This window comes from Sinocyclocheilus rhinocerous, unplaced genomic scaffold, assembly GCF_001515625.1.
Source record: "Sinocyclocheilus rhinocerous isolate Xijiao unplaced genomic scaffold, SAMN03320098_v1.1 scaffold615, whole genome shotgun sequence".
Lineage (NCBI taxonomy): Eukaryota > Metazoa > Chordata > Actinopteri > Cypriniformes > Cyprinidae > Sinocyclocheilus > Sinocyclocheilus rhinocerous.
In genome coordinates, this window is record NW_015631049.1 from 565,743 (window position 1) to 577,832 (window position 12,090).

The 12,090-nt window shown below is 38.9% G+C and overlaps 1 protein-coding gene across 2 annotated transcripts; it reads left to right on the plus strand.

Moving 5' to 3' along the window:
* The first annotated feature begins 884 nt into the window (after positions 1-884).
* LOC107741198 (APC membrane recruitment protein 1) lies at positions 885-6,139 on the plus strand. 2 transcript variants are annotated; one of them, XM_016553830.1, is made up of 2 exons: positions 885-1,072; positions 1,733-6,139. In XM_016553830.1, the coding sequence occupies exon 2, from the start codon at positions 1,838-1,840 to the stop codon at positions 4,709-4,711; it is 2,874 nt and encodes a 957-aa protein (XP_016409316.1). In that variant the 5' UTR covers positions 885-1,072; positions 1,733-1,837; the 3' UTR covers positions 4,712-6,139. The 2 variants fall into 2 exon arrangements, with proteins under 2 accessions (XP_016409316.1, XP_016409317.1); XM_016553831.1 differs by having other exon boundaries at positions 1,058-1,076.
* Positions 6,140-12,090: the final 5,951 nt, after the last annotated feature.

Here is a 12,090-nt window from a genome sequence, read left to right on the forward strand (position 1 = left end):
CTTTCTAAAATAAAAAGGCAGCAAAATGAAATAATTGGCTTTTATATTGTCATTGTACTTTTCACAATAAATATAGTTCAAATACAGTTTTATTTTGGTGGCAAAGAGTAACCTAACACATTAAATTTGACATACCCTAAAACACGTTTAGTAAAATCATATTCCCTCTCAAACTTTCTGTGGACCCCCAAGGCCTGTTGCAGATTAATCACCCGATCACAGTTTAACCAGACCTGTGTTGCAGCAAAACTCAAGGACAAGGTATTTATAATGTTAATTACTAAATTACGTGTTAATTGTTTATATTATTTTATTGTATAGCCTATTGTTGTTATGTCTTTTATTACCTTTACAAATGACCTCTTTATTTTATTATTATTTTTTTTTTCCTGTGACTTTTTTATAGTGCATGCCAAGACAGTACATTGAATACCATGGTACTACAATTCCCAAAATGCACGTAGCACGGAAACGCCTCCAGCCGCTCCAGCGCTCAATGAACAAAGTGAATCACAGCCGCGAGCCCCTGCAGCGCTACGCGAGGACAGAGCACATCACTGCACGCTCGGGCGGAAAAGATGGAAAAATAAGGCGAGTATCGCTAATGTATCTATCTCTGTGTATTATTCGCTCATTGACTGTGAACGTACGTGAGTGTTCACGCAGAAACAGCTGTTTGTGAATGCAAGTTACGCGTATAGCAGTGAAGCGGTCGCGAGCTGGTTAGCGTCTGGGCTAGCGCGCGTCAGTTGCGCGTTCATTCGCAGTGATTGTGTCCAGCTGGGGACACTGTGTGCAGTCTTTTAATAGAAGTTCTTTTCGATACTAATAACAGTTTCACTGCAGTAATTGGTATAATTGGCCCATGGGGTGTAGTTCTTTGGACTGGACGCTATATCAGTATTGTGTTTCTCCTTTGTTTATGATGTACATACAGTGAGAGTTCAGGCCCGATGACTTCAGTCAGCTTTTGTTTTGTTTTAAGGATTAATCCAGCGGAACTTCAGTCACGTTGTGTGTTGCATTGCAGGACTCATTCAGCTTGCAACACTTCACTGTCATCGGTTTTGTTGTAGGTTAGCCTGTCTACTTCTGTGGTTAAGAAAAATCTTAAATTTTAATCCAATTATTTCCACCTAAATGAGCAAACGAAATTTATAAATGTATAAACGAAATTTACATTCCATAGCCCAGTGACAAACTGCATGATAGTACATTTTGTTCTTGGTGATGATAGCTGTAACCACTGGGGAAACGATAGTGCAAATAATGCACAAGACATGGCAAAGTAACACATAAGTAAATAATTATGTGTAAAACATAAAAAATAAAACATGGATTTATTATTGGTTTGATTCATTTAATGGGAAAAAAAAACTTTATATGGTGAATTTATTATATTGAATGAATTTATATGGTGGTTACCTAGTCAGAATAGGGCTTTGTGCTTTCTCACATGTCAAATTTGCCTTGGTCAAAATTGCCATGGTCTAAATGAGCCCAAGGAATCTTATTAATATATTCGTAATAGACCCTTTAAATAGTTATATATTTACCAAATATAGTAGTATATTTTGATTTTTGAAAGGTTTTACTTGCTTTTTTATGGAGCTGACTTAAATGAGTTGGGACATTCTAATATGTTTTATGCATTTAAAAATGTGTCTTAGTTCTATTTTTTCTTATTTTGACTGTTCCTAATGATGTGTCTTAATTTCTGTTACTTTCACAGGTATAACATGTCTGATAAACACAGTCCCCATACCTTCCAGCCTGGCTCTCAGGGTGGAGTATTTACAACAGACATGCTCCATTAGTCACAGTCATCTGTGTCACTATGGAGACCACCACAGGAAGTGAGGTTGGTGGTGCAATAGGGGGTCCACAGTCAGACTCTGTTTCCCATGACACCCCTCAACCTCAGTCACCCCCTTCTGTGAAAATAAGGAAGACGGCTTTCAAGTTTTTTGGAGGTCGGAAGAGCATCTGTGTTCTGCCCAGCTTTTTCGGTGGCCGAGGCAGAAGTCAAAGAAAGGGTTCGTCAAAAACAGGTGTTACCAAGAGCCAGACATATGATGGGGTGAGCCGAGCATGCTGGGAAGATTTGGGCAGAGGTAGCAGTGAAGTGGCCTCAGGGGACTTTGAGTTTTGCACTTCCAGTGACCCTCAGAAATCACAGGAGGATCATGGGAAGTCTCAGTCTCTACCCCGACAGCGCAGAGGTCTTCGGGGTCTTTTCAGCAGCATTCGGAGACACAGGAAAAACAAAAATGTTGAACTAGAAAAGCGGGAGGCACTCGAAATGTCTTCAAGCTTCCATGCAGAAATAGTGCCCAGTGCCCTGTCGAGCGCCAGTGACCGTAGCGATAACCATGGCGACAGTCAGGGGGAAGAGTTGGTGCCAGATGTGCCTAATCAAACCACAGGCAGTGAGTATGAACTGCCATTGGCTGCCACTGAATGTAAGAAAGATGTAACGCTAGTGCCTGAGAAAAGGAGGAGCAGAGTGGAGGTGGATAAGAGGAAGAGAGCAAAAGAAGAGGAGAATAAGGGGGAGGAGATGCAAAATGAGAGACGGGAAGGATTGACGACATATCATCAGCCCTTGTGTGCCGAGTCAGAACTGGACCGCTTGGCTGAGCAGAATGTGGACATTCCCGATGGGGAGCCTCCTGCTGCATCCTGCTCCTCTGAAAACTTAATCTTTGGTGATGTTTCCTCATTGAAAAGCTTTGATTCCCTGACAGGTTGCGGAGACATCATTGCAGACCAGGATGATGTCAGTGTCGCTGAGAGCTCAGTGTCTGCCGAGAGAGGCAGCCGAAATGCAGGAAAACGGAGCTCGTGTTTTGTCACATATCAAGGTGGAGGGGAAGAGATGGCAACTCCCGATGAGATAGATACGGATTACTTGCAGAGCTTATGGGAGTCTGAAACTAGTAATGAAGTCTGCTATGTACCTTCAGACAGGGGCTCAGATAGCCCTTCACTCACTCCCTATCAGCAAATCAGCTCCATCCGTGTTACTTCCGACAGCAGCCCACTGGGAATCACAGAAACAGCCCTCACTCCAGTTGATCTCTTAAGCCCACAGAGTGATCGGCAGGAATCGGTACCCAACAGCGATGAGGGATACTATGACTCCACCACGCCAGGTATGGAGGAGGAGAGCAGAGAACGTCCACACCAGGAAAGGCTTCCACGGGATAGCTACAGTGGTGATGCCCTTTATGAACTTTTTGAGCCTGACGATCGCCTGCTCAGCCCTGCTCTTCCTCCCAACGATGCCCACTCATTTGTTGGTGCAGCCCTGCAGGGTGATAAGGGTCTAACAAACGCTCTGTATGCCCTGGCATCCTCTGACCTAGAGACAGGAACCATGGAGACGGAGGAGGAGCGTCTGAACAAGATCCAGCATGCCCTTCTGTGCTGTGAGCTCCAGAATCTCAGAAGCCCATCCAAAGATCAGCTTCTGTTCCATGCCGACTGCTTCTACGATGACTCGAGCCTTTCCGCAGGCAACGGTAAGATGGTTTTGGAAGAAGTTATCAATCAGCGCTATCCCCAATCACCATCAAGATCCCAAGCTGTAAAAGAGCCGGTCCCTCTCAGCAGGGGTCAAATCCAGGAGACTCCATTGTTTGCACCCCGTGCCGATTCAGGTTTTAGTCCACATGTCACTGAGACAACCAAACAGCAGCCTCAATCTGAGGATCAGAGCCCATTACTACCCACCAGAGGCTGCAGCCAATCCCAAGAAGAGCTGATGGTCTGTTTCTCCCAAGCGCTTGTGGATTTCACAAAGAACACCCGGCTTTACCACAACTCAACTGAGAGTCTTGATGGCTCAGAGTCGAGTTCTCCTTTTGGACAAAGTCTAAGCGCCCTGCCCGCCATTGTCACATTTGATGTGGTTGACATGGAGAATGAGAGTGAATGTGAGCAGCAGACTGAGCTTGTTGAGGAGGAGGAAGAGTTGGCATCTCCTTACGAACCCTTCGAGGATGATGGATGTTACCTTCAGCAAGACGCCTTTGCTGAGTGTGACCAGCGTACTTTCGATGCCTATGAACAAAGTCTGTTGCTAAGTAATGCTTGGGGCATCGCAAGCCTTCCTCGACACCTCAGTTTGGGTCGACCTTGTCCACCTGTCCCTGCCCCATTAGCACTAAATCGTCGCAGTCGCTCTCTTGACACGGACAGTCTGGAGTTTCAGACAAGTGATCTTTACACGACTGTTACCAACTGTGACTTAAAGGGGGCTGCGTTTTCACAGCGTAGGACTGCTGATTGTAGTGATATGGTATTACCGCAACAACCCTGCAGGGTTAATGTTGATAGTTGGAGGTGGGGCTATGGGCGGGGTTTTGACTCCTCCAACTCTTCTCAGCAAGAACCGAAGTTGCCACATGTGGGCCAAGCAACTGTAAGACCTTCACATCTCCCCCTAAAGAACAACTGCCGTAAGCGTAACCTCCCTGGTGCCACTAGAGCCGATGGTGATGGGGAGATTTTGTTCGGGGGAGGCGATGCGCTTTATCCCTGCAGTTACCCCCCTACAGGCATGCAGTGGAAGAATCGACCAGTCGGGGTCACTCAGGGTATGCCCCATGTTCGCTCTGAGCAATTGTCAGACCATCGAGAAATTCCCATAAAGAACCGGAACGGGCAACTTGAGGGTGGCTTCACCCCTGCACCACCCAAATTATAAACAATCTCTCCCACTCAAAATAAAACAATAATGACAAGTCTCGTCAACAAAGACGATTCTGGATGTTTACTGACACTCTTGAATTGTATCACACTCACACACACTGTAGTTGCTGTTACTGCCGGATAAGCTATTGTATTCTTTTGTGATGTACTGTGTAGTTTTTGAGCTATGTTTTAGTTTCTGTGAGTTTAAGAGGATGTGTATTTGTACCTGTATTTGTTACAGCATTACTCAGCAGGTGCTGTCTATATATAGATGCCAAAATGCTTTGCATTTATGTAGCCTGGTAATGCCATTGAAATTGATTCATTTTGTTTGGATGTTTTGAATATGTTTTAATTATATTTGCAAAAAGACAGCAATGCTATAAATGACTTATTTTAGCATAAGAGTGGAAACCTTCATTAGCACATTGAAACCAATATCATCTTACTTGTTCAAGTATCAACATTTGAACAAATACTTTTTTTAATACAACACTTTTTTGAATTTGAAAATATGCTGTATGTTTCAAGGTTTTAATGTTTACATCTTGGAACGTCTTAAACGTCTTGTTTAGCTAGTCACATTTGTTTTATATGGTAATTTTTGTTTTTGGCATAGCACACACTACATTCATAGGAAAAATGCCTGTTAAATCAGTGGCATTTTGGCCAACATCCCTGATACACTTCTGTACATTATTTACTGAAGACTTAAGGATGTGAGTGTAGTCTGTAGAATCTGGTTTATTTCCTTTTTTTTGCTGCTAAACAGTATGTGATTGATTGGGATTACATAATGTACTGTATTAACTGTATGGATATCTGAATATTTGAGTATTCTCTGCATACATTCAACTCAGATCTGGCCTAAAGTCTTCAGTAAATATGATCTATGTAGTTGATAATCAAAGGGTACTATCTTGAGTCATTTGAAACAGAATGTCAGTAAAGCCTTTAATGACGTTATGTGCTGGTTCTGTGCTGTTGTACTACAGTCACGATCATCTACCGTCATCCGAATGCCAAAGTCAGCTTAATGCACTTACCATTTTTATAACCAGTGCTTATATTCAGCTCTTAAGAATGAATCAACCGTTGTGTTTCCCTGCAGAAGAATCTAGTGCTGTTCTATAATTAATGCTTTGTTCTTTTTTTCTTGCATTTGGTACATTTGTGTGACTGAAAATGATTGTGCATACCCCATTTTTTAGTGGAATCAGAAAACCAAAAGCATTTTTTTCTCTTTTTTTATTTTAATACACAAGGATGTACATACACAGACAAAGAAAGTTAGAACATCTCAGTAAAACTTGACATTCATTAGCCTCAATGTTGCCATTTTCAAAAGGTTTAAACACATATCAATCACATCGCACCCCTGACACAATCTTTTTCCACACAGCAATCAACACTGACTGGAAATAAACCCTTGCGACATCAATACTGCAACTTTTTGAATGTTTTTTTAGTACCATCAGAAGTGCTGTAGTTTGCTATGGCAGTTGATTTGTGATTAGTGCTGCAGCCTTAGGTCATTATTTGGCCTTGTATGCAGTGTCAGTAAAGCCACAAAACTTTTTGAGTCCTTCGAGCATGTTTTTTTTATATTATTATTAAATTCTATGCTTTATTGAAGAGCTTCTGGTATTTGGGACCCTAATGACTTAGGATGTTATCTTTTTCCTATACTCACTGTGAATATTAATAATATTAGCAGAAAACATACAAGCTTCTGGTAGTGAGAAAATTGAACTCTGTTTGACCTGTTAAGACTATAATGTCTGTTTTAATAACAATAATGAGGAATGGAAAGTTATGACTTATCCCAAACAGATCTCATAGGCCTCTCTAATGCACTGTGCACTGTAATTCTGTTTGCGTATGTAGAGAAACAATGGGCAATTGCATGGCAGATGTGGCACTTACAGGTGAAGCAGCATTAGTGCCTTATTATTTTTGGAGCTGTTAGGCATTGCCTGATTAGCAGAGCTGATGCTGTATTTGATTGACAGGTGGTCTCCGCTCTAAAGTCAAGGAGGCTCCAGTTGTCATGGAAACTGGTTGAAGCTGTCACGCACGTCGTAATGTTATGAGCTGGGGAGAACAAAATAAATGTAGTCAATTCGTGACTGACAGCAATTGATGTGTCATATTGTCTTTCTCAGCCTCCCCTCTCGCTTTTCTTTTTTTTCTATACATGTCAGTATGTAGGCTACATTTTAAGTGTGAGAGAATGAATCAGCGATCACTTGAGCATCACAGCAGGTTCTGGCTCCCTCTACTGGTTAGATTGTGACTAACCAATATGTTTTAAATCTAAAGAATCATTTTATGCTGATGTCAGAGTTTTAATATTTTTTACACTCAAACATAAAGAGAAATTATCGTTCTAATCCATCTTGCTGTTAATTTAATCTCAAATTTATCCACCTGTGGGCATTACTATGTTTACATGAGATGACAGTGTAGTCTAAATTTAGTGTAATCTCCCTAAAGACCCTTAGGGAGATTGGAGTCAGGGGACAGGCTCATAGACGAGCAATCAAAGAGCTGGCCGACACCGCCGAGAGGACCAGTCACTGGCTGTGGATGAAAAGGAGTGACACCAGCTGGACTGCTAAGGCTAACAGCTAACCATGTGACACACACCCAGGCCTGATCAACCTGTGGTGGGCCTGCCTTAGCAGAGGGTGTCTTGTGATAAATGGCCGAAACACCCCGTGATGCTGAAGTACACAACTGGTGATGTGTCCTGGTGATAAAGCCTTATAGCAGCCATTTTTCTTCAAGAACTCACCAGGGGATCAGTATCGGTGTAACACTAGGGACTGTAACACCTAGTCCTTTATTGAATCTATACACTGTGTACAAAACCTCTCAACCAAGTTTAATATCTTGCATTTTACCCTGTCAATCAATTAATTCTGTACAAAATTGGCCAGATTTACGCATTTACATTTATTTAGCATTTGCTTTTACACAAAGCGACTTACAAATGAAATAATTTACACATGAAATAACCTGTCAAAAGATCTTAATATTTAAAAACTGCTAGAGAATATTGTAATACATATTGAATATTGTAATAAGTAAGACCTTGAAGAAAACATGACAAAGGAAAGTTCCCTCTCTGCTCAGATGATTAAAAACCTCATATTTTTCGTGTGCTAGTCCACCACTCCATTAGGGGGCACTCTCACCATAAAACAACTAAAACAACAGAACTGCACTGAGATTGTCGGTAATTCTGGTGATAAAAGAATTTACAAGCTTAATCATGCAGGTAAGTCACAATGAACAACTTGCTGATGTAGATTTATGGAAACAAAGTTTCAGAGTTGATCTTTACATGGCATTTGAAGCACATTGATTGACTATAGATGAGCTTGTCTGTTTACTTCCTCTGTCCTGACCTCAGCCAATCAGCATGCAGCATTCCATCGCATCAGTGCAGGATGCACACCCAGGGTTGCTATGCAACGGCAATATTTTGTCATGAAGGGTAAAACCAAAACGTTTGTTTATTACCCTCTCTGTACTTTGAAATGGTTTTCTCGAGTCTACTGTGAGGGGAATGACTGTCATGTTGACATTATCATTTGTCTGAATTGAAACAGATGGCTGGTTTACTGAACTCTGTTACAAGTGCACATTGTAAGGTAATTTATAGAAAGGTGCATTTCACAAGTTTCACAGTAGTTTTGGCCTACAACCAGAACCGTACAGTGGCCAGATTTCAATATGACCTATTTCCACGTGGTATGTGTGAGCATGTTGATGATTCCTCCATTGGCATGGAGCTGTGTGATGAGTCTCTTTCTTAGGAGAGAGTTTATTACATAAGCCTTCAGTCTCTTTCTCTCGCTCCCTGAACAACTTTGGCATTCATCCCAGATGCCATACAAACACATGGGTATTGGAGAGTTTGTATAGACAAGCTTGTACTGTTGTTATTTTTGCAATTGTCTCTTTTTTTCTTCATCTTGAAAGAGAGGGAAAGCTATTAACAAGAAACAACTTTTTTTTTTTGACATGGTGCCAGTATCATGACAAGAGCATACCATTATGATATTACCATGGATTTCTTTGAAGTACCTTGGAGCCATGTGAATAAGCAATGTATGGATATGGAGATCATTCAGTACTATTATAGGCCTATACATCAAAGTATTACCTATGTACCGTTTCCGTTTGTGTACTGCTCTGCACCACATTCTATAAGTATTTTTTTTATTTAAATAGTAATTTTGTAGTATTTTTTTTTTAGATTTTAGGTTTAAGCTCAAATTTTGCTAGTATTTTTAGATAACTTGGAGAACCATGCAAATAAGCAGTTTATGAATATTGAGATCGTTTAGTGCCATTATATACATTAAAGTGCCATTGTACTACAGAATCTCCTTTGTGTACTGCTTTGCACTATATTTTAGAAGTAATTTTAGATTTTTTATCAGTTTTTTAAACAGATATTTAATAGATTTTCAGTTTAGGCTAAAATTGTTTTAGAATATATATATATTAGAAAACTTGGAGAACCATGAATATGGAGATCAATTAGTACCATTATTCATCAAAGTGCAATTGTACAGTAAAAGTCCCTTTTGTGTACTGTTTTAGAAATAAAGATTTTTAATATAATAATTTAATAGTATTTTTTAGATTTAGGTTTAAGCTAAAATGTTAATAGCATTTTTAAAAAACTTGAAGAACCCTCTATGAATATGGAGATCATTTAGTACCATTCTATATATCAAAGTACCATTGTACTGCCAAACATACCTTTTGTGTATTGCTTTGCGCTATATTTTAAAAGTAAATTTACATTCTTAATAGCAATTTAATATTATATTTTAGATTTTAGGTTTAAGCTAAGACAGTATTTTTAAAATAGTATAAAAAGGTATTTTTAGAAATATAAAAGAAGCAAAAATACACTATTCTAAATAGTGCCTTGGGAACGAGGTAAAGCTTATGAGGACTGTGTGTGTGTGTGTGTGTGTATATATATATATATATATATATATATATAAGATGGTTTGTAAACTCCTTGTTGTAGAATTTGAAAGTGAAGCCAAAACATTTATACATACACCGTCTCCATCACCATTTTTAAAATGATTAGCAGGCAAATGAACCCTGCAAGAAAGCTCTAATCTCATATTTCTGTACTGAGACAGAAAACTACAGAAAAACACTCAGAACACCAATCCAGAGGTGCTGTTCTGTTGTTAGAATCTTTCTAGCTGACTTTCACATATATATTTTTGTGGGGGGGGGGTCATCATGTGACACACAGCAGCCACAACAGCACTTATGTTTTATTTATTTTTTGAACACCTCTGATTGGTCATTGCATTTATTAGCATCTATTGCATTCACCAGCATCGTGTGTGATTGGTTATAATGCGCAGTGCTGTAAAAACGCTTCTGTCTCTAGCTCAGCGCCAGCCAGCGAACGAACGCAGATTTGAATTTAGCAGCTGATGATATGACGCACTGACTGAACGTTCTGTGTGATTGTATTAAATATAGAAAATATGAATCGGCTATTTTTTGTCTTTTGGAAGCTGCGTTCAAAATCCACTTGGCTCAAAAATCTGAGGGGGCACGTGCCTTTGAATGGGCATGACGCCTCTGACTGTATTTAAGGCATACATTTTTATCAGTGTTTGATAAAAGGTCAAAAGGTCATGCATGGCCTTAATCTTAGTTTATTAATGCTTATGTAATTATTTATGCAGCTTTTATAACCTCATATTGAGAGACTATGGAATATTTTAAAAAATCCATTTTAGTAAGCTAAATTATATAAAAAAAAAAAACATAAAACAAAAAACACAAACGTACTCTAAATATTGCAAACCTAAAACCTTACAATTTAAACATAATTTAGTACAATTATAATTGATGTTAAATAACATAAGACTGCATCTAATAATTAAATACAATATACCGCTCTACCGTTTGGGGTCAGTAAGATGTTTTTTTTGAAGCAATTAACACTTTTATTCAGGAAGGATGCATTAAATTGATCAAAAGTGACAGTAAAGGCTTTGACTTTGGTACAAAAATGCTGTTCTTTTGAACACTCTATTCATCAAAGAATCCCGAAAAAATGTATCATGTTTTCCACAAATATTAACCATCACAAAAGTATTTAACATTAATAATAAGAAATGTTTCTTGAGGACCAAATCAGCATATTAAAATGATTTCTGAAGGATCATGTGACACTGAAGACTGGAGTAATGGCTGCTGAAAATTAAATTTTTTTTTGAAAATATATAAAATAGATATTTTAAACTGTAATAATATTTCATAATGTTTATGTTTTACTGTATTTCTGATCAAATAAATGAAGCTCTGTGGGCATAAGAGACATTCAAAAACATAAAGAAGAAAATCCTTACCGACCCCAAAATTTTGAACAGTATGTATATAATAATCTGCTACAGCACATCTCCTCTCACCCATGAGATCAATGTTTTCAGTATCATATTACATTAAGCCTGCATGTAATAATAATAAACTATTAAAAAATGAATGGTGTCCTTTAAAAAAATTAAATGATGGAATCAGAGACAGCTGTACAGGACTGTACTTGTCTGCATGCTGCATAATTAAACACATCTGAAGTGCTGAGATTCATATTCAGAAAAACACCTGCATGTTGAATGTATTCTGATTTCGCCAAAAATAAACATAGCTCTATACTGTTTTATTCCATTGAAGTGTTTGTTAAAAACTAATTAGTTTACTTTACTTTAAAAAGCATGGAAACAGATATAACAAAAAAGTTTAAAAAAAAAAGGAATTAAATAATATAACTTGTCATTGTCATTGATTATGACTAGCAGCAAAAATTAAGCTGAAAGTAAGTAATCAAATTTCAGTTGAGAGAACTATTACTTTTTACAATAGTTGGGATTGTTTTGCATGTGATGTTTTGTGATGGGAGTGGGATGATTACACTGGGACCCTTTTATTGCTCTCTCTATCTTACGCATGGCCCTGGACACATTGCATGTATAATTTGCCAGGTTGTGTTAAAAAGATATATAGATATTCTGCGTGCTGCATACGCGTGCCTCTGAATGATGTAAAACACCATGCAATTTTTTCTTTGTTTTTGCTTATTGGACATTTTCTTTTCTGCACTGAGATGATGATGTGAGTTCCCAAGAGCCAATAGTTCAGCATTATTTTTATTTATTTAGATTATGTAATGTTTGTAGCCTCCTCAATAGCAGAGTGAAGCACCCCTTCTTTTGACTGATGGTTGGCTCCTCAGTGTGTGTGTGTGTGTGTGTGTATGCGTGTGTGCACAAGCGCCGCCCATTCTTCAGCTCTATTCAGAGAGAGAGAGAGAGAGAGAGAGAGAGAGAGAGAGAG

Bases quoted from the DNA above. Each gene is read 5' to 3' on its own strand.
- LOC107741198 (XM_016553830.1), top strand. From the start codon at position 1,838: ATGGAGACCACCACAGGAAGTGAGGTTGGTGGTGCAATAGGGGGTCCA.